This window comes from Furipterus horrens, unplaced genomic scaffold, assembly GCF_987537825.1.
Source record: "Furipterus horrens unplaced genomic scaffold, mFurHor1.1.pri manual_scaffold_13, whole genome shotgun sequence".
Classification (NCBI taxonomy): Eukaryota; Metazoa; Chordata; class Mammalia; order Chiroptera; family Furipteridae; genus Furipterus; species Furipterus horrens.
This window is the reverse complement of record NW_028327183.1, coordinates 57,245,863-57,273,322: the sequence shown is the minus strand read 5'-3', so window position 1 is coordinate 57,273,322 and position 27,460 is coordinate 57,245,863. Positions and strand designations below refer to the sequence as shown.

Here is a 27,460-nt window from a genome sequence, read left to right as displayed (position 1 = left end):
GTTCGGACCAGGTGCAGGGTCCCATAGACTCCCTGCTAGAGATGGCTTACACCACATTGCTGATAAGGAAAGCAGAGCAAGCTCTAAAGCACCATGAGCTTAACAAGCGCCCTTTGATCCAGTTCCCATGGCAACCCTCTGAGTGGCTGTGAGTCATGTTCCTCAGCCTTATGTTGAGACTTAGAGGCAGGTGCGGCCAGGACACTGGCGGCTCATCATGCTCAGGCCAGGGCTACAGTTCCTTAAACCATGAGGAGTGGCTGCCCACACCCTACTAATAAGTAGGTCCTTGGGGGAGGGGGGCCTGGTGACCATCTCCTCACATGACGCTGATAAGGATGCAGCGCGATCCGACGCCAGTTGCAGAGAAAGCGGTCAGGGATGCTTCAGTCCCAAGGGGAGGCCTGAATGAGCTTCAGCACCAAGTCCCCTACAGAGCAGCGACGTCACGCTGGGAGAGAGTCACCGCGAACACATCCAGGTCAGTCTCAGAGGTGCTCATCCTCAGCCCCCCATGTGCTCAGGGTGTCCCACTCCGAGAGTCCTCGACACCCAGCTGTTCCCCTCAGGCCCAATGCCCCCTCTTACTGCTCTCAGGGTCTCACTGTGAGGGGCACAGCAGGGTGCCGGGGCCTGTCACTGTCTGGGGGAGAGCACAGCAGCAGAGCTGTCGGGGGTGAGGCCCCTCATAGGCTCCAGCCTCCCCTCCCCTGGGGTCCCAGACAGCCCCTGCCTGCACCCAGACTTACAGGCAGCCTGAGTGTAGCTCTCCCTGCCTCTCCCTGTAGGAAGGAAGGGCTCTGGGAGAAGTGGGGACCGGGGGATAGCTGCATTGTGACCCTAGAGAAACCCTGTACCCCTAAAGTGCGGGGAAGTTCCTGGAACTGTGACTGAACACCCAGGGTACCATCAGCAAACACGGGGAAAGTGCATGTGTGGGGACTGGACCTACAGCCCATCTGGACATCTGTCCTCAGCAGGGACCTTCCCCTCTGACCTGTGACAGCTGGGAATCAGTCCCTGTCGCTAGTCATTAGTGATAGATTTGTCCTCCACTGTCCCACGGGCCTCACTGAAGGGTAAGTGTCAGCGAATAGGGCCGATGGGCACACGTCCCTGCGGGGATGCCACGGGCCACTGACCAGGCACAGCGCAGTCCCCCGGGGCTTGACCCCAGGGGCACAGGACACGCAGCCCGCCCCGCCCACCTGAGCGCTTCCTCTTCCACGTCACAGCTCCGGCGGCCGACGCCCCAAGGAGACCCAGGACAGCAGCGATGGCGATGCCCGCAGTGATGATGCTGGTCTGAGCAGGGGGCTCTGCGAGGGGCAGGAGAGAGGCCAGCCTCAGGCCCGAGTCCTCACCCCGCTCAGGGACGCCCCGAGACGAGGCGCTGTGCCCACGCCCCCTCCTCACCCCATCGCAGGGTCAGGGGCTCCGGCAGCGCCCCGTGCTGCACACTGCACGTGTATCGCTGCTCCTCCCCAGGGGACAGCGCCACGGCCGCCCACTTCTGGAAGGTCCCGTCCCCCGCAGGCCTGGTCTCCACGAGTTCCATGTCCTGGGTCTGGTCCTCCCCGTCGCGCTGCCACGTCAGGGTGATCTCCGCGGGGTAGAAGCCCAGGGCCCAGCACCTCAGGGTGACCTCACGGTCAGAGATGGGGTGGCGGGTCACGTGTGTCTTTGGGGGCTCTGAGGGGCAGGTGAGAACATTCGGGAACTTTGTGTTGGACTTGGGACCCTCCAGCAGCGCTCACGTGACCACCCTGAGCACAGACAGGACACCTGGGGTGGGGGCAGGGAGCGTACAACCCAGACACCAGCCTACACAGGGGCACCTGGGATAGTCTCCCACTTCTTGGAAAGTTCCAGAATCAGGGCCAGAACCTAGACTAGGCATCTCCAGGCTCTAGGGGGAGAACGCAGACTTAGGTGGCGGCTGAATGACTCCGCAAAGCCGGGGCCGGGCCGTCAGGTCTCAGTCCGAGAACCAGGGAGAGCGTGCGGGTCACCCAGTGGCCGCAGGGTGTGAGGGACCCGCCGTGCGCTCTTTCACGGAGAGGACGGGCCCCTTATTGTCCTTCAGAGAAAGGGGGGCGCGTGGGTGAGTCACAGCATAAGGAAAGCTCAGGTCTCTTCGCTGTCCCCACCAGGAGGGGGTTCCGACAGTGACCCCCTTTTCCATCTCTCCCTGCGGGACGTTGCCCCACCTCCCCGCCCCCAGCCCACAGATGGAGGCCCGCGCCTGGGTACCTGCCCGCAGCATCGTCTCCTTCCCCCTCTCCTGGAAGATGTGGAGGCAGCGGTTGCAAAACTCCTCCACCCGAAGCCTCCAGATCTTCTTCACCTCAGAGTCCTGCATGAAACTGCGACCCACGGGGACCTGGACCGCCGTGTCGGCCGTGGTCCGGGAGCTCAGGTCCACTTTCAAGGTGAGGTAGTTGGTGCCGTCGTAGGCGTACTGACTGTATCCGCGGAGGAGGCGCAGGTTGGACCCCACGATGCAGCCACTCATTTCCTGGAAGGTGTGCGACACTGACCCCGCCCCTAAGTCAGCCCCGCTCACTGAGCCCCGCCCCCAGGACGGCCGTACCCCCGACCCAACGAGCCCCGCAGCCTCGGGGAGACCCCGGGGCCCGTGGCTCACCGTCCTTGCTCTGGTGGTTCTTCGCGCGCTGCCTGTTCACTATCAATCCGTAAATCTGTTCTCTGTACTTGAGTAACCGCGTCCAGTCGTCCCACAACTGTGGGTGCTCCTGCTGCACCCACTGCAGGTCCAGCCACGGTACCCGCGGCTCCATCCCCGACCCCGCGGCGACGCTGTGGTACCGCACGAACTCCGTGTCGTCCACGAAGCCGACGCCGAGGTACCGGGACTTCCCGCGGCCCGGTCCCGACACGAAGGTGCCGAAAAGGCTCAGGGTGTGGGTGCCTGGGGGCGGGAGGACGCGCGTCCTGGGTCCCCGTCGGCCGTAGGGGCTGCGGGCCCGGGGTCGGTGATGGAGAGGAGGGGGCGGGAGAAGGGGGTCCGGGGTCCGGACCGGGGTGCTGGAGACGCGCCTTCCCGGCTCCCGCGCCCCCGCCGGGTCCCCGCGCTCCTGCCCCGCAGAGGCCGTTCCCTCCCGACAGCGCACTTACCGGCCCAGCTCTCGGCCAGGACCAGGGCCCCCGAGAGCAGCAGGAGCAGCGGTCGGGGCGCCATGACCCACCCCGAGCGTCTGGGGAGAAGGAATTCGGGTTCTGAGTGAGGACTTGATACACGAAACCACGGTGACGCTGATTGGCTCCTTAGAGTCCGGACAGCCAATGGGAGCGAGAGCTGCGTGAGCGTCATAAGTATCCAGGCAGAAGGACCCTTGAGATGCAGAGGGGAAGCCCGGGGGATATGGGGACACCCCAACAATGAGAGTCTCCTCCCCAGACTCGGTCCTTTGGCTGAGACCCTGAGAGCCAGGCCTGCGGACCCCGGACGGTGCTCTGACCCCTCCTACCGCACGGAGACCTGTTGCAGGAAGACGGGTCTCTGGGTGGGGCACTCTCAGGCCCCTCCTCCCAGGTGCCATCCCATGACCCAGGAGATGATCAGCTAATCTTGTCTCCGCCTTCAGCTCTAGGCCCTGGAGGCCACTGAGTCGTGGAATCCTGGGAACAGCGGGTTCTGTTGAGTACTCCGTCTGCCTCCTTGTTAATAAAGTCTTACAATGGAGCCGGCATTGGGGATTAGTGGGTCTGCCTTGCTTCCCTGACAGGTGCTAGCTAAACCAGGAGTTACCCTGGCTGTATTTTACATATTAATGACACGTGGTAAGAATTCTTTCACTTGTAAAATTCTCCTGTTCTTGGCTGGAATGTGACACCCCCTGTTCTGGTAGCTTTTGAAATCCTAATAAAAGGAGGATGAGGCTTCCCGCTCTCCACTATGGGTCAGAGTGAGCCACAGTCCTCGGTTCGTTACTGGCCAATAATCCTGCCGGCCGGATTTATCTCAGCTCCGAGATCATAATTGACACTTCAGAGATCTCTCTGCCTCCCTGTCTCCCTGAGTTCTGGCCCAGCGGCTATTTCATTCAGTGAGTCTAACATCTTGGTTTCAGATCATCTGTACAGTCTTAGGAAGTAATTTTGTGTGACGTGTATCTATCAATTACCATGCAAGGGATAAAACAGAAAAAATAATTCATTTAGGATAATATTAATAACCTACATGTAAACAGAAATAACTTTTTATGAAAAATAACTCTTTCCTACATACACAAAGTGGTGAGAACACTGGATCTGCTACATTTTACATTTTTACAAGTCTCAGCGCCTGTCAGCACCATTAGAAGACCAATGGACTTTCATATCTGTATCTGCGTTTAATCGTTTATTCTTGTGACCGTGCGTGGGAAAGTGCACAGCCTCACACACACACGCAGGGAGAGCACTGTACTGACCTCTCAGATGAGCGCGGATCCTCGTCCCCGATCGTTCACCGAAGCTGCGCAGGCGGTAGGTCCTGAAAGGCTCCGTGCAGAGCGGACCTGACGTCGGACAGTGAGAACGTCCTGTTCTGTGACGTTGCTTGTGTGGCCCCTGTACTGACGCCTGGTTGTCTAAGGGTCGTGCCTTGTTTCCCCAGGTGATGGCATCTCCCAGTGTTGGTGCGGTTAGTGACACGTTATTAAAGAGTCACCTTTGTTCGTTTTACCGCAGGTCCCACTGGAAAACTCTGTCAGCGCCGGGAAGCTGCCTGGCTTCCACGGTGAGACAGGTTCTCCAGATCCCTGGTTTCCAACTCAGAGCTTCCATTTTATCAAGACAAGTACATTCAGCTGTCAGTGCCAGCTGACTCTTCTTCAGGGAGAAGCTCACACTCGTGTTTGGGAACGTGTGTGTCAGGTAACCAAGCCTCAATAATCCCAGTTTCTGTGTCACCCACGCTCTGAGTGAACATGACATTCCATAATTATTTTTTTATTCTGTGTTCATTAAGGACAGTTAAGAATTCAAGATATAAGGAATTCAACATATATTTATCTTCTTTTTAAAAAATATTTCTTATTTTTAAATTATAGTTGATGTACAATATTATATTAGTTTCAGGTGTACAACTCTGTGATTAGGTACTTATATAAATTACGAACCACTCACCCTGAGAAATATAGCACCCATCTGACACCGTACAGAGTTATTACAACATTACTGACTCTATTCCCTGTGCTGGACTTCATACCCCCGTGACTGTGCTGTGACTACCAACCTGTACTTCTTAACCCCTTCACCTTTTCACCCATCCCACTTACCCCCTCCCATCTAGCAGCCATCAGTCTGCTCCCTGTACCTATGAGTCTGTCTGCTCAGCCTGTTCACTTATTTTGTTCTTTAGATTCCACATGTAAGTACAATCACCTGGCATTTGTCTTTCTCTGACTGACGTATCTCATTCAGCACAAGACCCTCTATCCATGTTGTTGCCAAAGGTGAGATTCTATCCTGTTCTGTGTGTGGCTGAGTTATACTGTGTTCTGTACATGCACCACTGCTGTATCAGGTCGTCTATTGACAAACACATAGGTAGCTTCAATATCTTGGCTTTTTTAAGTAATAGTGCAATAAACAAACAGATGTATATGTCTTTTTGATTTAGTGCTTTGGGTTTCTTCAGATAAATACCATGAAATGAAACTACTGGGTTCTTCTTTCTCTCTTGGTTTATTGCCTTTGTTTAAAGTCTATTTTGTCTAGTTTAAGTATTGCTAACCCAGCTTTTTTTGTTTGCTTGTTTTCCTTCTCATAAAATGTCTTCTGCCACCCTTTTACTTTCAGTCTGTGTTTGTCTTTTGATCTGAACTGAGTATCTAGTAGGCAGCTTATGTAAGAGTTCTTTTGTTTTTCATTCAGCCACCATATGTCTTTTGATGACATCAATTAATTTATTTTTATTTAAAGTAATTTTTATAAATATGAGTTTATAGCCATTTTATTATTCATATATTCTTATTTTTCTTCTTCTTCTTAAAGAAGACCCTTTAACATTTCTCACAATACTCATTTGGTGGTGATAAACTCTTGTAGCTTTTTCTTGCCTGGGAAGTTCTTTAGCTGTCCTATTAAAAATGAAAGCTTTGACAATCTCTTTTCACCTGAAAAGTTTCTGTTGAGAAACCTGCTGACAGACTTATGGGAGCTCCTTGTAGGTAACTAACTGCTTTTATCTTGGTGCTTTTAAAATTCTCTCTTTGTGTTTAATCTTTGGCATTTTAATTATGATGTTTCTTGGTGTGGTCTTTTTGGGTTCATCTTGTTTGGGATTCCTCTCTTTCTGGACTTGTATCTCTACTTCTTTAACCAGGTAGGGAAGTTTTTGTCATTATTTTTTAAAATAGGATTTCAGTTCCTTGCTCTGTCTCTTCTCTTTAGCGCAGCCCCTTGGTGTGAATATTTGTACACCTGAAATTGTCCCAGATATGCCTCCTACAATCCTAATTTTTTTGGTATATATTTTTCCTTTTGCTATTCTGTTTGGGTGTTTTCTCCTTTCTTATCTTCCCAACTTATTTTTTTATCCTGTGCTTTAACTCCTGTCCTGTTGATTCTCTGTAACGTTTTCTTCATTTCAGTAATTGAATTTTTCATTTTAATGTTTTCTTTATTTTTTCTTTCTCCAGTTTTATGTGTCCTACCTCTCTCTTGTAGTTCACATGAACTTCCTTTACTCTTCCCCAAGTTCACTGAGCATGCTTACAACTGGTGTTTTAAACTCTGTATCTGGTAGATCACTTGTCTCCGTTCCTTTTAGATCTTTTTCTAGAGTTTTGTTCTGTTCTTTCATTTGGGACATGTGTCTTTCTCTCCTCATTTAGGCAATCTCCCTGTGTTTGTTTCTCTGTGTTAGGTAGAGCTGCTAAGTCTCCTGGTCTTGGTAGTGTGTCCTCATGTACTAGGTGTCCTGTAGGGTCCCGTGGTGCAGCCTCCCTGTCTCCCAACCGGGGCACTCCAGGTGCCCTCCCTCCTTGTGGGAAGTGTGTGCTCTGCTGTTGCAGTTGAGTCAGGATTGCTGTTGGCAATGGAGGGGATTTATCCACCTGCTGATCAGCTGCAAGGACTGGCTGCAGTCACCGCGGAGGCCCCAGTGCCTGCTGAGACTGCCCTTTAGTGTGTTGCTGTGGGGGTGGGTGAGTGATGCTTTTTGTGGTCTGAAGCTGTCCATCAGGTGTGCTGACTCGGGACCTCTTGGGAGGTACAGACCATGGCCAGCCAGCACCTATGTCCTGCCCAGGGCCACCCAGTGTGAACTAGAAAGCAATCTGCAGATCGCTGCTACTTGTGCCGGGCTTGGAGGTGCCTGGGAGAGGCCAAGCTACAAACCAAGGCCAGCTGCCACTAGCGCTGGGCCTGGGGCCACTGAGCTAGAAATAAAGGGCATGCCTAGGCCAGGTGCTGCTTGTTTGAGGCATTTCAGGAAAATCCACACCGTGAGTGAAGACAAGCTGTTTGTATGGAAATATCACTGAAATGGTCAGGGTGGACCTGCAATTTGGGTGGGGTGGGATTCAGGGAATCAGGAGGGTGGGGTAGAGTGTGAGCCAGGTTGATGGAGACTTGGATACGGTGTCTGCCTGCCTGCTCTAAGGTGGGGGTGGGGGACTCAGAAAAGGAACAATGGTCTCTGGCAGTACTTCGTCTGGGAGAAAGTTGCCCCTCAGCAGTCACTCTGATGTCAGAAAGTTTAGTTGCTTCTGGTGCCTTTTGAGCTCCTGTCCTAGTTCTGGAGCTCAGAGTAAGTCCATGTGCTTGCGGGCCTTTTAAGAGGAACTGCCTGGGACTCCAGATGCTTCCGTCTCACTCAGCTGCAACCACTACTGCTCTTTACAACTAGAAGTTGCAGAGACCTGACTTCCTGCTCTGACACCCTGGGCTGAGGAAGCTTGTATGGGGCCAGGATTCCTCACTCATCAGGGGGGACCTCTCCAGGCGAGATACCCCTCTTGATGTTTACTCCCCGCATGTGAGTGTTGGACTAGCCCAGTCTGCATCTCTGGCCGGCCTGCCAGTCTGGCTATGGCTTCTTTATTTTGTAGTTGCAGGACTTCTGTTCAGTAGATACAGGGAGTTCTGAGTGGTGGGTGTAGTGTAGTTGTAATTTTTATCTGGTCATGAGGTGATGAGAATATTAAATTCACCTACACAGCCAACCTGACTGGAAGCCAAGACATGTTAAGTTTTATATTTAAGGACGATGATTCAGTAATGATGATAATGTTCAATCCTCTAACCATGTCGTTAAGTGACACTGGCCTTGTTTTTGAGTTTGTGAGTGAGCCACGGTGAAGAATACCTGCTATTGCAGTTGTGTATCCTCACCTCTGTTCTCGCTAAGTTTACTTCAGTGCAAATGCCAGCACAGTGAAAAGGCAAATCATGCCCTTAATCTTAGGAAAATAGTTGTGACCCCATAGATCCCATGAAAAGCATCCTAGAAACTTCAGTTCCGCAGACTATATTATGAGAATGGTCCTTCTGGATAAACCAGGGACAGTCTCCCCACTGGCCCCTGCCCTTGCTTCCTCCTCACATCCTAGAATCCCTCTGCCTGCGAGGGGATCCCTGCATCCCCAAACTCTTCTTTGCCCCTGTGTTATTCTAGAAGAAAGCTGACCCCCTGGAAGTGTGATTTCAGAGAGTGTCCTCGGGTGGTGAAGGGAAGTGGGGGACAGGTGTTTTCTGTTTAGAACTGGGAACATACTGTGCCTGAAGGCACTAGACCCACAAGTAACCTACCTGTGATAGGTTCATTATACACCAGCTTAATATGCATTCATGTCCCAGACAGAAATCTGATGTCGTCTGTCAGAGAAAGGCTATTGGCCCTCTCATTTTTCATGGGTCTGGTGCTGTGACCTGAGGCCCAGGCAACATGAAGCACAGTTCTTTTCAATAGAACATTCTGGACCAAGGGATTGTTGCGCATCCTCACTTCCAAAAGAGCAGCCACTGGTTGCAGCTGGCTGTTGAGCCCTTGAAGTGTGACTAGTGCGCAGAGCAGTTGAACTTTTAATATGATTTACTTTTAATTTAAAAGTGATATGTATCTTGTAGCTCCCATATCAGAGAGCACCTATCTAGAATGTATTTAGTTTTCAGTCTCTGCCCATCTCCCTCAAAGATACTGTATGACTCATACATTATTGTATATTAAATTATCTTCACATGGACGTCATTTGTCTTCCTTCATCTGTGAGGGTCTTAGATATATCCTCAACATATAGCATAGGCAAGGAAGTTTACTTAATATGTATTTAACAGCTAGAGTGCACAGATATTAACCAAAATGTGATTTAATGCCCTAAGGTTGTAAATGGTCACGAACGCTCATCCCTGGAGCTAGTCCTTGCGCACGTCACTCTGGGACTCGTGGTGCGGGTTTTTGTTAATCTCATAAACATGAGCAGGCACGAAAGTCTTTAGTTGAAGAGAGAATATTTATTAAACACAACATATATCAAATACATGTAGGCCCATACATACTTATAAAGTATAAAGCAGAAGATGTGAACTTTGCAGTTCTCCTTAGAATTCCTTCATATTGCTCCACCCAATATGTCCTCCAGAATTCACACAGTTCTGTTTCCCTTCACTCCTGGACCCTTCTTCCCTAGGGAGAAAATATAGACGAAGTTTTTACAATTGCAAAATGAAAAATTCTCTAAGAAAGACCCAAAGATGAACAACCATGACGGAAAACAAAATTTTTCTGTGTCAAACACACGCTCTGGCGACACAATCCCATGCCCATAATCCAACTCAAAGATGCATAAAAAACGTTGACAGAGAAGAGATGATGTGTGTCAGAGTTCTTCCTCCAAAGACCACCAGGACCACCGGTGGGCAAACGGCTGGATTTGCTCATCCCTGCTGTGAGGGACAGGACACACTGTGGGGGTGTTGATATCCTTGTGGGAAGGCATGAGACAGAACACACACAGGGTGTTGGCTGTGGATGGGCGATATCGGGGGAATCCGTGGATGCTGAGGCTCAGCCTAGATTGGCGTCGTTAGGAAGTGGGAGTAATTCTGTGACTGGGCACCTCAGTAAGTATATACGAAGTGAGGATGAAGGTGTGATAGGAAAGAAGCTGCCTTCGCTCCTGCTAGCAGGCCCTGGGAGCTGCTTGGTGGTTTGTGAGTCGCACGGTGCCGTGTGTTTGTCTGTGCTTAGACAAGATGCAACGTGGTGCTGTCCTGTGTCACTTTGTCCTAATCTCAGGATGTCCTTGTCCGATGCTGATGTTCTGTGAGGTGACTTATTTCCAATGCGTGAATAGCACAGCCCAGCAGTGAGCACCAGCCCAGCTCCCAACAACATTGTGTCTGTAAGGGAAAAAGAAGCTAGTGACTCTAAAACCAGTAGGAAATCATTAACATATATACGACAACTGTAACTGAATCATGAATGAGGGGTCCGTCTCTGAGTCAACAGCAAAACAAAGGGAAAATATAATACAAATCAGGAAATGACATTCCACAGCTCATCACAAATGTCTATGAAATCAAAGGGGGCGAGATATTCATCATCAAACACAGGAAGGTGGGAAGATGTCGCTTGACAACTCAGCAGACAAGGCAGGGGATCTTCAGGTGAAAGCTGGAGTCAGACCCATCACAAGATTACCCTTAGTTAATCACTATCCTTAGTTAATCACTATCCTTAGTTAATCACATTCGATTGTAACTCCAGAGTATTCAGTTGATGGAAAACTGGAGGAGGAATGAATGGTACAGGAATACTCTCATTAGGATAAACCAGTTTGCTTTTTCTGCTTCCGTTTGCATGCCCCTGCCTGCCTGTGCCCCACTCTGCAGACACGGGAATAAACAAACACCCTGTTTGCTGCCAGAGTCCTGTATCCCGGTGTTTTTATTGTGAGCATTTCTCACTGGCCTCACTCTAAGTGCTAGGCCTACTCGCGATGTTGGGGCTACTTTTTCTGATTCTTAAATTCAATGTATAAAAAGATTTACAACTCAGTCAAAAAATAGATAATATTAAGAAACCATTCAGGAAAGAAGAAACAGATGTTAAACAAGTCTATTCATTATAAAGACATGTAAACAAGAATGAGAATGTGGAATAAGAAAGAGGGGAACAAATTAAATCTATCAGTTCGATAAGATGAAAACAGATGAGTGCGTCAGCAGAGGGTGGGAAGACACGCTGTTGTAAAGGCTGAAGGTACAAAAACCTGTGCAATGTTTCTGAAAGGTGCTTGTGCAAAGGGTCTCAGCAACTTGAGTTCCTTATTTGGGAATTTATCCTAAGAAGATAATCACACAGGTCCTTAAATATATATATTGAAGGATGTTGTTTGTATTGTGGTTTTATAAAAGCAAACTTATGGAATGTCTCTAAATGCTCTGATCAATAGAATGATGGTAACTATGAACAGAGGAACGTTAGCGTGTCCCAGGCAGCAATACCATGTGATCTGTGTGAGCTTCAGAGCAGACGTACGAGGCACACAACATGGGATCCTGTGGGAGACAGGGGAAAGGGGACTCACAGAGGTTCAGGGGGTGATAGAGCTGCGGTTGAGCTCAGGGTGTTTCCCCTCAGAGCCTTGATGACTCATTTCCACTGGGTCCCTTGACAGCAGTTGTCACAGAAGGACCCAGGCCTGAGCGGTTCTGCCTCAGGCCTCTCTATTGTGTGTGGTGCGTCCTGTAAGGGACTTTCTCTGGAAAAGTTTCACCAACAGGCATCCACGGTAGGAGTGAAACTAAGGAAGGACTTAGGGTGGTGGAAGTTAACAGGAGAGCGTAGGCAGCGCTAGTTTGGCCCTGGAAACGTTATAGGGAAGAAGCGAGCCAAGGAGGGCTGCCGTCAGCTCACTAGGAAGTCTAAAACAAAGAGGGCCTTGGAGATGGGGTGAGGGTGCAGTTGGGGTCAGGGGTGAGCCTGAGACAAGCTGCCACTGCCTGCCGCTCCCCCAGCCGAAAACCTCAAGAGCTCAGGAGGACATCAAGGGACAGCGTAACATAGCCATTCAAACCACGGTCAAGCTCATCATCCAGCGTCTGTATTTCAAAGCTTCTGAAATATTAGGGTTACTTAGAATCTGGAGACAGAACACAAAGCAATAGTAGGACTCTGGCAATGTCTCATGACGGAGATAAATAATTAGCAGAAGTGACAAAGAGAAATGTAAATCAGGGCCATGTGCTGGGAGGAAAGGTTCCTGATATCATGAAAGCGGATAAGTAAACCTACATGTCCCCTTCCACTGGACTCAGTATTACCTGAAAGATGTAGAGGATAGTGGCCTATGAAGTAAAACAGTTATACACAATCATAGGACAGGGAAGATCTCTTGGATATTAAAATATCATTACAGAGGTGAAATATTCAATTGGTAAAATAAAGATTCAAGTTATGCCCCTATTAAGTCATAGAAATGGCAGAGTGTGAGCAAGCTTGTTACAGAGCAGGGTCCCCACAATTCCCCAGAGCTGTGGTTTAGGGAGTTGGGGATGGGACTCAGGGAAGCACGGCTATTTTTCTTCAGAGATGCTTTTGCATATCTATGGCGGGGAGCTGGTGGCTTGGTTATGCAAAAGGTTTTGGTCCTTCCAAGGCATCAAGGAGATGGGAGGGGCTTTGACCATAGAATGGTGATGAAAGCTTATGGGGTCTTTGCAAAATTCTACAAGTGGCTGTGACTGGTCTGCACACATGACTGGTCACAGCCCACTGTCAGGTGTTTAAAAATAAGGTGGCAGCCATTAAACAGGGGGAATTCCATGCGGTTTACAAACAGGGATAAGGAGAGAACCAATGGGCTGAAAGAAAATCACATGGTTCTGGATTAAGAGCTGAAAAACCCTGAGACACAGACAAAACCTCCCCAACCAGGCACGAATGGATGGCAGCTGATAAAGCTGAACTGAGTCTGGGAAATACAGAGCCACGGACTTCTATTCTCCTAGAGAGAAATGGTACCCCTGGCTTTTCTGCTCTGACACTAGCCTGGTTTGGCAGGGGCTGAAAGGACTATATATTCTGGGCATTTCAAATAATATAAAACTTAACAGCAGAAATCTGCCATTAATCTAAGTCCGTACAGCCTTTAAATAAACAAGTCCTTCCCTTTTCACCAAACTCTGGTATTGGGAGTTACGCTTACGGCGGCGGACAATCGCACCCCTCATACCTGAACAGCCCGTGGGGTCCGTTACAAGCTGGAGAAAAGACAGCAGTCTGTCAATCCAGGGGTTCCAACAAGTTTATAACATCTGTCTAAAAATAAGGATGAGTAGGAAGTGGCTTTTTACATGTTCAATAATATTTCTCAACGTTTACAGATAAAAATTAATATTTTCAATGGCCTAATCTAATTCTTCCCACAGCAGATGAAAACAACCCACACCATGTCACATCACAATAGAATTTGAGAAAGAGGGTGGAAAAGAGCTTGAAGACTTCAAGAGGCGGCAAATACGGTCCTGGAGACTAGAAGACATTGAAGCAATGCCTTCCAATTTCTGTAGAAAAAAGTATTTCCAACTCAAAATGCTACATCAGGTCAAGATGTGAGTAAGGGCTGGGATAGCCTAAGGTTTCTTCATGTGCTTAGGATTTTAATAGTTAACCTTCCACGTTCTCTTTTGGAAAATACTACCAGGCAATGTGAGGAAAATGAGGGAGTCAACCAAAAGAGGGGGACCTATGGGATACAGGTGAAAGGGATACCAGAACTACACAGGGAAGGTCTGCCCCAGATTGTGAGAAATGCTCACTATAAGACACCGGGACACAGGCCTTGAGCAGCAAAAAGAGGTGTTTATTCACAAGTTTTCAGAGTTGGGCACACAGCCAGCCAGGGGCATGCAGGCTCTGACAAAATGGAGCTGGCCGTTTTTATCCCAACACAAGTAAACTCCCTCCCACCCTGCTTTTCACCTCTTCCCTTCCTTCTCCTTCTCCATTTTTCCATGCTGGATACTCCAGAGTTACAATCTAACATGATTCACTAAATTAACTGAGGGTGATCATTAACTCAGGGTGATCTGGTTATAGGTCTGTCTCCAGCTTTTCGCTGAAATTCCCTATCTTGTTTGCTGGGCTGTCTGGCTACATTTTCCCATTTCCCAGAGTTTGGTGATGCATATCTCCCCACTTTGATCTCAGAGATCCTTTGTCCTCAGAAGCATTTGTGCTGAGCAGTGGAATGCCCCCTTTCCTGACTTGTAAGTGTGCTGATCCTGTTAACTGTGGCTTGGAGACCCCCTGATTCAAGATTTAATTACATTTGTCCTTTTCTACTAATTATTTTCTACTGGTTTTGGAGTCACCAGTTTCCTTGCCCCTTATAATCCTCCCTGTCTCTTTTGGAAAATTGACTACTCAAACCTTTTTATGTATCCCTTCAGACCTAAGAAGGATATCTCAACTTTCTTCCTCACAGCAAGGATTCCCTTTGGCCTCTAGGAGGAGGAAATTATGAAAAGTTGCCAGCGTCTGTTTAGTTAGTGCAGTCTCAATCAGCCTGTGAGCTCCACCTCTGATTCAGGGAATATGCCTGCTACCACTATGAGGGATACGAGAGCTGATGAGATCATTCCTTTTCAATTGCCAAAGCAATTTTTTTTAACTATCCTGTTATAGGATTGTCAATGCCTGGGTTTTCCACTAGTTCATATGCTAGTGTAGTCAGTCCCTGCAGAGCCTTAGTGATAAGTTAAAATCCTTCCCATTTCCTTGGGGCCTTGGAAGAACCAAGGCCACCTGTATAACCAAGACACTAGCTACCAGCCGTAGCCATGGAAAGGGACCCCAAAAGCTGTCTTCTTCCCCTATCACCCAACCACAGGCTCTGGGGAACTCCTGAGGACCTTCATCTGTAACAATTTCCGTTCTCAGACTTAAGACCCTTTATAATCTTATAAAGGACAATGGGCGAAGGTCTTGTGTTCCCCTAGCTGCTTCAAGCTGGACATGGCCATCGTTCTATTTCCCCTTGGGTCTAGAAATCCCTAATAGAGTAGGAATGAGGAGGGGAGGTTGGCCTTCCCACATCAGGAAGGACTTTGCAAAGTCCAGGTCAGGTCAGTTGGCTGTTCCCAGGCAGCAGCATGCTTGGTTTCCAAGGGCTGGCACTGATGAACAAACTGGCATCCTTGTCGTATTCTGCGGCAACAGATTTGGCAACAGGGTTAAAAGGCATCATTAAAATTATAACCACTATCGAGCATTGGACTGAGAGCCAAGTGTCGCTGGTTCGATTCCTAGTCAGGTCCCCAGTTGGTGGCATGAGTGAGAGTCAACCACACAGTGATGTTTCTCTCCCTCTCTTTCTCCTTTCCCCTCTCTCTAAAAATAAACAAACAAATTAATTAATTTTAAAAATTATAACCACTAGATGACAACAGGCAAGGATTAATGTTTAATGTCCTCCATTAGAAAAAAAATGTCTTCTTTTTTAGAGAGTGTGCAAGGCATGTCACACCTGTTTAAAGTCCTTTTGCCCACTAAACTTAGTTTGGGCGGAGGGGAATGTTTTCAGATTCTCCCCTCTCCGACCCCTAGGCTCTCTGTCCAAGCTATGGGACATAAAAGGGAAACCAGTTTTAAAGTGAAGCCCACAGACCACTCCATACTTCATCAACCCAACCACTTAGTTCAGCCAAACCATTGAGTCTCAGGAGGCAGCGATGCAGACAGGGTTCTTAAGTGAGGCCTATTCGTACAGGCAATCACTCAGGTAATGAGATCATAGGCTTATGCCCTATGAAAGGAGAAGGGAGAACATACATGTTAAATCATATAACATAACCCACAAACCAGTCTCTGAATCTGTAGGACTATGGAGACATTCAGCTACAGGGCCTTTGCTGGAATGATATTTAACAGAGGCAATTTGACAGGTCCCCCTTGTCTGTAGACTGAACATTTCCGATGATCTTACAAACCTAGTTTTAACTTCTAAATGAAAACAGAGTTAAAGACAATTAGCTGCACTGAGCATTCTGACTTTTCTCAAATCATATTTTTTCTCCTTAAAATTACCCTCATTGTTATTAAAGGGACTGCATTAAGTCCAGTTCTAATTGAGCCTGTTTACTTACATAAACACAACTAGAGCGGCAATTGATGACATACAATCTTTAAGTCTTCTTTGCTGGAACTCACACTAGGAACATTCAGGTTGACTTTCAATCTGCCCTTCTGGGCACAGAAGCTGAGCCACACACTTGTCATCTGGCCTTGTCTATAAAACCCATGTTTTTTATAAGTGCATTAAGGTTTCTCCTAGCCATAGTTCAGGAAAGTAACCTTCCTTAGAAAAATTGTCATGAACCACACAAACAACCAGGGTATCAGGCTTTTTCCTCCTTGGCTTTTATTAGCCTTGAAAGTCAATTCCCATTCCTCAGGGCTAGGCATGCCTCCTTCATGCATGACATCCCAGTCAAAGCCTCAGTTGACAAAACCGCCATTAGCTGGTCTTATTAGTTTTATGCAAAGAAACCTTATGTCATTGCTTACATCTTTAGAATGCCAAATACTGGAGGGATCAGTCAGGTAGGGAGAAAAATATAAAACCATGAAGGAAAATCCTTGTTCTTCAAAACTGCATTTCCATGCATTATACCTTCCATTCTTAAAACCATACAATTTCTTTTCAAAACTTTCAACAGAACATCTAGATACTGTTCACAAACCTTCTTTATTTTCATGCCTTACGCTCTCCCTTATTTACTTTCTTTTATGTGAAGTTTTAACTTTCCCTGGGAAACCTCAATTTTTCCTTTCAGAGCATCAACAGAGCAATAATTCAAAACACAGATAGGTAGGCCTTCTCTCTCCAGTAGGTCCACGGGCCTCGTAGAGAGACGTGCCCTTGGCAGAGACATGCTCACTTGCTCAGGCTGGAACACTCATCAGCCCTGAATGACCCTTCCTGTGTCCTGCGTTTCAAAAGGAATTCTCCTCGTCCAGTTTACAGATGACCTTTCCCAAGTCTTCTTGGTCAAAAATAGATCTAGAGACTTCCACAACAGAGCAGATTGTGAGAAATGCTCACAATAAAACACCGGGACACAGGACTTAAGCAGTAAACAAGGCAGTTGTTTATTCACGGATTTGCAAGTCCGGGTGCAGCCTAACAAAGGGCGTGCCAGGTCAAAGAGCAGGCCGCTTTTCTCCTAATGCGAGTAACCCTCCCCATTCTTCCCCCTCCCTTTCCTCTCCATTTTTCCTGCTGGATACTTTGGACTTACAATCTAAGGCGATTGACTAAGTCAAGTAAGGGTATCGATCAGCTCATGCATAAGTTTCCTTAGCTCGCTAACCATGCATAGTTCCCAGTGATAAATCTTCCATGATGGGTGCCTCTCCCACTCGGTTAACTCCCTGGTTATAAATATTATGACCTTTTCACTCTGGGTTAACTCTGGTTGTTTCTCAGATGATAAATGTTCCTTAACTCTGACCATCTGTGTCTCTAGCACCTCTTGAAAGTGTTCTTAACCTGCTTATCACATTTCCCTTTTGCGGCTAATCACTTCTTATTGATTTGAGTGTCACTTTTCTTTCTCCTTCACAATTCCCCCTTTTACTTTTGGGAAATTGACTACTCAAACCTTTCTATTTGCCCTCTCACACCGAAGGAGGATTTATTGACTTTCTTTTTCATAGTGAGGATTTCCTCTGGCCTCTAGGAGGAGGAGATTATTATATGTGGCCGGCATTTGTTTAGTTAGAGAAGTCTCAATTAGCCTTTGAACTAAACCTCTGATGCATAAAATAATACAACAGCCTAAAGCTATGAGGACGCCGGCTACCACTGTGAGAGACACTATAACTGAAGATATCATTCCTTTCCAATTGCCAAACCAATTCTCTAACCATCCTTTTACAGGATTGTCTGAACCTGAGTTTTCTGCTAATTCATTTGCAGGACTGTCAGTCCCTGAAGAGCTTTAGTAATAGATCCATCAGGAGCTGTATTATTAGGGATGAAGGTGCAACACTGCCCCCAAAGCATTACACATACCCCTCCCTTCTCTGCCAGCATCATACCCAGTGCCATCCTGTTCTCCCAGGCCACTCGACTGGTGGCATCTAATTGTTGAGCCATTCCTCCTATAACATTCCTAGTATAATTGATAAACCTCTGCTGGTTATAATAAATATAGTTTATCCAATCAACATTTTTACTAATGGTCGACCACCAGAAGAGCACTGACTCAAACCCTGCTGCTATCTGATTTCTAGCCTTAAACTTATCTGGAACTCCTCTAGGGACCCCAATAGCATCAATGTAAATATGAGGGTCAAAGGATCCACCAGGTGCCATTGACCTCTTTTTCCTAACAGGGGCAGTCTGGATTGGTTTTTGAAATGCTAGGGTAAATGGGATAGCCAATTGAACCAGGGCACAGGTTCCACTCCACCTGTCAGGTAGGATTTTCCAGAGACTCCTCTGCCCACAATACCACCAGACATCTGTTCTGGGGATTCGGAGGGGAATAGAGTCGCCGGCCCCACTGTGAAGGCGGCTCGCATCTCTGGTATGAGTGCATGTTAGGAGTTCTCCCACAGGGGTACCCGAATTCGCTTCCCACCTAGAGAGGCAAGAAGAGTAATTCATGGGCCCCACTGAGTATGGAGGGAGGGATTGAGTCCCATTACTCCCTATAGAGGGAAGAGGAGAGACAAGCTTCTGCAAGTCCCATTTCCCCATGCGTTCTCATCCTGGTAGAGAGCGAGCATACAGGCCGTTCCCGAGGGGTCAGAGTCCCAGCCTAGTGGAAATGGTACAACCTGTGCCTGGGGTCTCCCTGAGGCACGAGCATAACAGTTGCTTTTATTCAGGGATTTAACGGTAAACTTGACCCATTCTACCCAAGCATTTGTGTCCCCGTACCCAGTCTCTATCTCTCAGGTTCATCTGAGATCTAATACCTCAAAGACTTTCACCTTGGCTGGATCATTCTGGGGTCTTTTCTGAAGTATTTCTGAGGTCCGGCTGGGGGAAGTTAAATTTTCTAGGGAAGGAGGAGTTGTCACTAAGTGAAGACCTAGCCACCCTACTGGATCTATGCCAGATACATCAGCTCCTAGGCCGTAAACTCTGGTAGCCACATGGGGTTCCTGACTTAAGGCCTGTGGCTAGTTAAGTGTTAGAAGAGGGCTGCACTGGGAAGGCTTGCAGTTTTGGGGGAGAAGCTCCTTTGCTTAAAGTTATTTGAGGCAGGAGCAATTTTACTGGCTCAGGGGGAGCGGCCGTTTGCCCACCGGGTTTCGTTGTCCACCAGACATCATCCCAGGTAGGACAAGGGCTGTTCCCTAAATATGTAAAAATTTCATTATTTTCCAGATAGGGACAGAGATATTTTTCCAGAGACGGCAGCCAGTGTTGATAAGTAAGGTTCCCACAAGACAAAACTTGGCATGCATCAAACTTCAGAGTTTGGGGATTTGTACTTTCAGGTACATTACTTATTAGGGCTATTGGCCTGACCCAGCCCAGAGTGCCCTGGAAAAAGACTGTTATCCAGCAGAGCATTATAAAGAGCCCACTCCCCCACCTGGGGGACATGACTTTTTCCTGAGAGTTAACTTCAGAGGGTCCCTCCCCTGCTCCGAGGTTACTTCCCATTTAGCCTCTGCCTTTTCTTCTAGGGGTCCCTTTACCCCAGTGTAATGAGTCCACCCCTTTTCAGCAGTTCTCACGGCAGTCTCACTGGTCAGGAGCACCTGAAATTGTCCTTCCCACGTGGGCAGACGTTTCTCTTCTCTTCAGGACTTGATCAGGACCTCGTCACCAGGCTGAAAGAGGTGAACCGGGAACTCGAGCGGTGGGGTCTGGGCAAGGAGGCCTTTCGCTTTGAGAGAGGCAAGGGTAGATGAAAGAGTCAATATATATTTCTTTAAGGACTGATCCTTGGTCACTAGGGTGGGTAGCTCAATCCTCTCTCCTAGGTAAGGGAGTCCATATAGGAACTCGTAGGGTGATATCCCAATATCCTTCCTAGAAGCTGTCCTATCCTGAGGAGAGCCAATGGAAGACACTTGGTCCATGGTAACTTGGTCTCCAAGATCAATTTAGTTAGTTGTTTCTTTAGGGTGTGGTTCATGCATTCTACTCAACCTGAAAAAGGAGGATACCAGGGGGTATGATATTCCCATTTGATGTCTAGAGAATTCATAATGCCCTTTAACACTTGGGAGGTAAAATGACTCTCATTATCTTGAGTCAATATTTTCAAGTAAGGCAAATCTGGGGGTAATTTGTTCAAGGATTACTTTAACCACCTTGCTTGCTGTGGCTGATGGAAGTGGAAAGGCTTCCACCCACCTGGAGATATGCTCTACTACAACTAAAAGAAACTTTTGATGACCTATGTTCTTGGGTGAGGATAAAAATTTTTTTAAATTAAAATAAAAGAGAAACTACCCATAAGGCTATATCCAGATTCTGTGTAACATGACAGGACTTTGGAGAAATATGAGTGAAATAAAGACACAAAATAATGTAGAAAAACACTTTTTAAATCTGCCAGGTTCCTTATCTTCATCTATGGAATCAATTCTACACCCGCTGTGTAGTGACATTTTTCTGGCCGGCGCTCAGTCCCTGAGCCCCAGCAGGCAGGCCACTATCCTGCTGTCTGTATATTAGCATTTTAACTGTGATTTCAACAACGCGGGAGCCCTAGGATCCCTGAGGATCAGTAGGACGGGACTAAAAGTGGGAAAACATGCAGACAAGCATGAGCGGTCTGCACTAGCCATGGATGAGAACATACAAATGCAGTGGTATAAACAACAAAACTGGAACACAGCGAATAAAACCCAGGGGACCACCACCATCGAGACGGTGTGGGCGGCTCTGGTCACTGGAGGGCTCTGTGGTGGCTGCGGGGTGTGGACGTGCTGCCGCCTCCGGGGGTGTCTGTGCAGGTGACGCACCGCGGAGACACTGGGTCAGACCGTGGGGACAATGAACGTGACACCGGAGATGGACCACAAGATGGCGCCCTCAGGCCCGCCTGGTGACAGTGATGGCCATGACTGAGTCACCCCTCACGAGCAGAGGGCAGAAGTCTGAGAAAGTGTCCCATGTTCCTTGGGGAGCAGCTGAGCTTAGTCACATCGCTGTTGGGGTGGAGGACACTCTGCGCCCGGAGCGCGGGTCACTGTGTTTCCCACCAGGGCCCTTTCCTTCAGCTCCTGCTCTTGTATGAACTCTGTCCCCAGGTCTCACACTGTCATCCTGTGTGACCCTCGCTGGTCTTCCCGTACGTTCTAATGTCTAGTCCCACAGTCCTGGCTGCTCTCGGCCTCAGGTCTGTTCTGTGGCTTTTGCTGAAATAAAACAAGGCCCCAGTATCCCACACAGAAAACCTTCTACGTTTACATTAGAGAAGTCTGGGTTCCGACCGTGCCCTCCGCGGTCCTGGGATCCGTCTGCTGCTTCAGCAGGGTTTGGACGAACCGACACGGACCCGCCTTCTCTCCAGCCACCCTCAAACTGTTTTCCGTTCACCACCTTAGGACTCATCTCAGCCATCCCCAGCCTCTGAGACCAGCCAACAACGTTTTGTTACCATAATTCTCATTGCTGATCAACCATGAGCTCCCAGATGTGTCAGAACTATCCCACAAGGTGGAGGCCGCCGTCCACTGCCCTGCCCCCCTGCACCTGTGAGCCTCCTGCACCCCCTCCCTCTGGGCTCTTGTTTCGAAAGGGACAGTGTGGCTCTGCAGGGCGTGAGCCATTTCTTCTGAAAGTGGGCCGGGGAGAAGCATGACGGTGCTGAGCGTCCCTTAAAGCTGCAAAACCAGCGCGGGAGCCGCGTTCTTTTCCAGGACACGCTGGAGCCTTCCAAGATGATGGGGTCAAACCCAGGATGCCAGAGAAGCCGCCTTGGCCATGGAGAAGCCCCTGAACCAGGCCCCGCTCTGCCCACACAGCCCCTCAGCCCCGGGTCGCCCTGGAGAAGCACGTCCTGGACGAGCAGGTGAAGCTCATCAGGAAGATGGGGGACACCTGACTCACCTCCCAGGCTGGCCGCCCTGAGGCTGGGCCGGGCCGGGCCAGTGTCTCTTCTAAAGACTCCCCCTCAAGCACGACCAGTGGCCTGTGGATCCCAGGAGCCTTTGGGGGGCCCCTCTGCACCCCCTGTTGTCTGCCTTTTGCCTGAGACTCTCCCTGAAACCACGGGACACCCTTTGAACCACCCAGGAGTTCTTTCCCACACAGCGGACCAAATGGAAACAATACAGCTTTTGCAGCAAAAAAAAATAAAATAATAATAATAATAACAATACAGTTTTGGGTTCCATTATTTGTTCCAAGAAATCACTGGGGAATCATTGCACAGTTAACGTTCAGAGATTTTCATTATGCTGAACTGAGACCCACTTTCTGAACCTTCTACTTGACTACCCCTCACGGTAGAGAAGACGGCGGTACCTTCTGTATCTCATGACAATACGTGACCTACCTCTCCTTCCCCAGAAAAGATATGTAAGTGTGGATTTAAGTCCTTTCCCCACCTGGGCCCTATCCCGTCACTGAGCCACGTGGTCCCGAATGTTTCTGAGACCAGAATGGCTTGTGGGCTGGCTACAAAACACTCATATTTCTCCACAAATGGCTGTCAGAATGTTGGGCATGAAGAGCAAAGTTATCACTTTTTTTCATGTAAAATAATTATTTTTATTTCTTTATATTTTTTCCATCACCATTTATCCACCCGTACCCTCCCCACCCCCACACAATTATCACTGTTGTCTGTGTGTGAGTTTATAATTTTTTAATTTTTAATTATAGTCAACATCAAACATTGTTAGTTTCAGCGGCAAAGCACAGGGATGAAACATTCGTACACCTTATGAAGTAATCTCCCCAGATCTCTAGTACCCACCCGACACCATTCGCAGTCACGACAACATTATTGATCCTATTCCCCAAGCTGTGTTTTATCTGCACCTACTATGGCGGAAGGGCCACACACACCCTAGCTCGGCTGGAAGCTGCTCTGTCCAGCAGAGGCTTCGTGACCACGGTGGAACAAACTTACCCCGGACACTTTGTTATGTCTGATGAAATAACTTTTACCCGGGACATTTCTTTATGTCTGGGGGAAGGAAGTGACTGCCTCTCTAGTGGAGACCAGCAGCCAAACCTTCATCCCTCATGCCTTTTATTGAGGAGGACACATACAAGATACAAAATTCGTAAACCGTCTATCGCATTCAGAGGTTTGACAGTAACAGGTAAAATACAAAAATCTGGGAGTCACACTGACTGAAGTACAAAAATCTGGCAGTCACACTGACTGAAATACAAAAATCTGGCAGTCACACTGACTGAAGTATAAAAATCTGGCAGTCACACTGACTGATTAGAGTCAATGTCTATAAAACATTCGGACCAGATGCAGGGTCCCATACACCCCTGCTGGAGACAGCTCACACCACATTGCTGATAAGGTAAGCAGAGCGAGCTCAAAAGCACCATGAGCTTAACAAGCGCCCTTTGATCCAATTCCCACGGCAGTCCTCCGAGTGGTTGTCAGTCATGTTCCGTACGCAGCCTTATGTTGACACTTAGAGGCAGGCGCGGCCAGGACGCTGGTGGCTCGTCATGCTCAGGCCGGGGCTACAGTTCCCTAAACCAGAGGAGTGGTTGCCCACACCCTACTAATAAGTAGGTCCCTGGGGGAGGGGGGCCTGGTGACCAGCTCCTCACACGACGCTGATAAGGATGCAGCCGTGGTCCGATGCTGGTTGCAGAGAGAGTGATCAGGGATTCTTCAGTCCCAAGGGGAGGCCTGAATGAGCTTCAGCACCAAGTCCCCTGCAGAGCAGCGACGTCACGCTGGGAGAGAAAGTCACCGCGAACACATCCAGGACAGTCTCAGAGGTGCTCATCCTCCCTCAGCCCCCCGTGTGCTCAGGGTGTCCCACTCCGAGCGTTCTCGACACCCAGCTGTTCCCCTGAGGCCCAATGCCCCCCCTTCCTGCCCTCAGGGTCTCACCATGAGGAGCTGCAAGGGGCACAGTGGAGTTCCAAGGGCTGTCGCTGCCTGGGGGAGAACACGACAGCAGAGCTGTGGGGGTGGTGTGAGCCCTCAACAGGCTTAAGCCTCCCCTCCCCTGGGGTCCCAGACAGCTCCTCCCTGCACCCAGACTTACAGGCAGCCTGGGCGTAGCTCTCCCTGCCTCTCCCTGTAGAAAGAAAGGGCTCTGTGAGAAGTGGGGGCAGGGGGATGGCTACATTGTGACCCTAGAGGAACCCCGTACCGCTAGAGTGCACGGAAGTTCCCGGAACTGTGACTGAACACCCAGGGTAGGACCAGCAAACACGGGGAAAGTGCATGTGCGGGGACTGGACCTACAGCCCATCTGGACGTCTGTCCTCAGCAGGGACCTTCCCCTCTGACCTGTGACAGCTGGGAATCAGTCCCTGTCGCTAGTCACCAGTGATAGATTTGTCCTCCACTGTCCCATGGGCCTCACTGAAGGGTGTCGGCGATTAGGGCCGATGGGCACGTGCCCGTGTGGGGATGCCACGGGCCACTGACCAGGCACAGCGCAGTCCCCCGGGGCTTGATCCCCGAGGACACAGGACACGCAGCCCACCCCGCCCACCTGAGCGCTTCCTCCTCCACGTCACAGCTCCAGCGGCCGCCCCAAGGAGACCCAGGACAGCAGCGATGCCCGCAGTGATGACGCTGGTCTGAGCAGGGGGCTCTGCGAGGGGCAGGAGAGAGGCCAGCCTCAGGCCCGAGTCCTCACCCCGCTCAGGGACGCCCCGAGACGAGGCGCTGTGCCCACGCCCCCTCCTCACCCCATCGCAGGGTCAGGGGCTCCGGCAGCCCCCCGTGCTGCACACGGCACGTGTATCGCTGCTCCTCCCCAGGGGGCACTGCCACGGCCGCCCACTTCTGGAAGGTCCCGTCCCCCGCAGGCCTGGTCTCCACCAGCTCCATGTCCTGGGTCTGGTCCTCCCCGTCGCGCTCCCACGTCAGGGCGATCTCCGCGGGGTAGAAGCCCAGGGCCCAGCACCTCAGGGTGACCTCACGGTCAGAGATGGGGTGGCGGGTCACCTGTGTCTTTGGGGGCTCTGAGGGGCAGGTGAGAACATTCAGGAACTTAGTGTTGGTCATGGGACCCTCCAGCAGCGCTCACGTGACCACCCTGAGCGAGGACAGGACATCTGGGGTGGGGGAAGGGAACGCACAACCCAGACACCAGCTTGCACAGGGGCACCTGGGATAGTCTCCCACTTCTTGGAACATTCCAGAATCAGGGCGAGAACCTAGACTAGGCGTCTCCTGGTTCTAAGGGGAGAACGCAGACTCAGGGGGCGGCTGAATGACTCCGCAAAGCCGGGGCCGGGCCGCCGGGTCTCAGTCCGAGAAAGAGGGAGAGCGTGCGGGTCACCTGGCGGCCACAGGGTGTGAGGGACCCGCCGTGCCTGTCCTTCAGAGAAAGCGGGGCACGTGGGTGAGTCACACCATAAGGAGAGCTCGGGGTCTCTTCCCTGTCCCCACCAGGAGAAGGATTCCGACAGTGACCCCCTTTTCCATGTCTCCCTGCGGGAAGCCCCCCGCCCCCAGCCCACAGACGGAGGCCCGCGCCTGGGTACCTGCCCGCAGCAGCGTCTCCTTCCCCCTCTCCTGGAAAATGTGGAGCCAGCGGTTGCAGAACTCCTCCACCTGAAGTCCCCAGATCTTCACTTCAGAGTCCTGCATGAAACTGCGACCCTCGGGGACCTGGACCGCCGTGTGGGCCGTGGTCTCGGAGCTCAGGTTCAGTTTCAGGGTGATGTAGTCGGTGCCTTCATAGGCGATCTGACATTCCCCGCGGAGGAGGCGCAGGTCTGACCCCACGAAGCAGCCACTCATTTCCTGGATGGTGTGCGAAACTGACCCCGCCTCTAGGTCAGCCCCGCTCACTGAGCCCCGCCCCCAGGACAGGTGGACCCCCGACCTGACTAGTTCCACAGCTCGAGGAGACCCCAGGAGGCCCGCGGGGAAGGGGTCGTGCCCGGACCCGGGCGCGCGGGGCTCACCGTCCTCGCTCTGGTTGTTTGTGGCGCGCTCCCTGTTCAGTATCGCTCGGAACAGCTGTTCGACGTCCTTGAGTAACCGCATCCAGTCGTCCCACAGCTGCGGGTCCACCTGCTGCACCCACTGCCGCTCCAGCCACCGTTCCCGCGGCACCATCCTCGGGGTCGGGGCGTTACTGTCGTACCGCATGAACTCCGTGTCGTCCACGTAGGCGATGTCGACGAACCGGGACTTCCCGCGGCCCGGTCCCGACACGAAGGTGCCGAAGTGTCTCAGGGTGTGGGTGCCTGGGGGCGGGAGGACGCGCGTCCTGGGTTCCGATCCGTCGTAGGGGTAGCGGACCCGGGGGACGGAAAAGGGGGCGGTGATGGAGAGGAGGGGGCGGGAGAAGGGGGTCTGGGGTCCGAACCCGGGGTGCTGGAGACGCGCCTTCCCGGGTCCCGCGCCCCCGCCGGGTCCCCGCGCTCCTGCCCCGCAGAGGCCGTTCCCTCCCGACCGCGCACTCACCGGCCCAGCTCTCGGTCAGGACCAGGGCCCCCGAGAGAAGCAGGAGCAGGGGTCGGGGCGCCATGACGCACCCGGAGCGACTGGAAATAAGAAATTCGGGTTCTGAGTGAGGACTTGATACCCGGACCCACGGTGACGCTGATTGGCTTCTTGGAGTCCGGACAGCCAATGGGAGTGAGAGCTGCGTGAGCGTCTTAAGTATCCAGGCAGAAGGACCCGTGTGATGCAGAAGAGCAGCCTGGGGGCTATGGGGACACCCCAACAATGACAGTCTCCGCCCGAGATTCGGTGCTTTGGCTGAGACCCTGAGAGCCAGGCCTGCGGACCCCGGACGCTGCCCTGACCCCTCCTACCGCACGGAGACCTGTTGCAGGAAGACAGGTCTCTGGGTGGGGCACTCTCAGGCCCCTCCTCCCAGGTGCCATCCCATGACCCAGGAGATGATCAGCTAATCTTGTCTCCGCCTTCAGCTCTAGGCCCTGGAGGCCACTGAGTCGTGGAATCCTGGGAACAGCGGGTTCTGTTGAGTACTCCGTCTGCCTCCTTGTTAATAAAGTCTTACAATGGAGCCGGCATTGGGGATTAGTGGGTCTGCCTTGCTTCCCTGACAGGTGCTAGCTAAACCACGAGTTACCCTGGCTGTATTTTACATATTAATGACACTTGGTAAGAATTCTTTCACTTGTAAAATTCTCCTGTTCTTGGCTGCAATGTGACACCCCCTGTTCTGGTAGCTTTTGAAATCCTAATAAAAGGAGGATGAGGCTTCCCGCTCTCCACTGTGGGTCAGAGCGAGCCACAGTCCTCGGTTCGTTACTGGCCAATAATCCTGCCGTCGGATTTATCTCAGCTCCGAGATCATAATTGACACTTCAGAGATCTG

The 27,460-nt window shown here is 50.4% G+C and overlaps 3 protein-coding genes across 3 annotated transcripts in view; all 3 read right to left on the bottom strand.

The window, feature by feature from the left end:
• The window catches only part of LOC149995567 (patr class I histocompatibility antigen, A-126 alpha chain-like), a 135,769-nt gene that overhangs the window by 55,093 nt on the left and 53,216 nt on the right, over positions 1–27,460 (bottom strand). The gene's annotated exons all lie outside the window — the stretch shown is intronic.
• LOC149995570 (BOLA class I histocompatibility antigen, alpha chain BL3-7-like) lies at positions 377–26,642 on the bottom strand. Its single transcript, XM_090260067.1, has 7 exons — positions 26,578–26,642; positions 26,073–26,357; positions 25,647–25,925; positions 24,846–25,121; positions 24,647–24,748; positions 24,191–24,223; positions 377–451 (listed from the first exon to the last, which is right to left on the bottom strand). The coding sequence occupies exons 1-7, from the start codon at positions 26,639–26,641 to the stop codon at positions 447–449; spliced, it is 1,044 nt and encodes a 347-aa protein (XP_090116193.1). The 5' UTR covers position 26,642; the 3' UTR covers positions 377–446.
• LOC149995571 (HLA class I histocompatibility antigen, alpha chain F-like) lies at positions 637–3,292 on the bottom strand. Its single transcript, XM_090260881.1, has 6 exons — positions 3,139–3,292; positions 2,648–2,932; positions 2,254–2,535; positions 1,417–1,692; positions 1,209–1,319; positions 637–782 (listed from the first exon to the last, which is right to left on the bottom strand). The coding sequence occupies exons 1-6, from the start codon at positions 3,200–3,202 to the stop codon at positions 637–639; spliced, it is 1,164 nt and encodes a 387-aa protein (XP_090117007.1). The 5' UTR covers positions 3,203–3,292.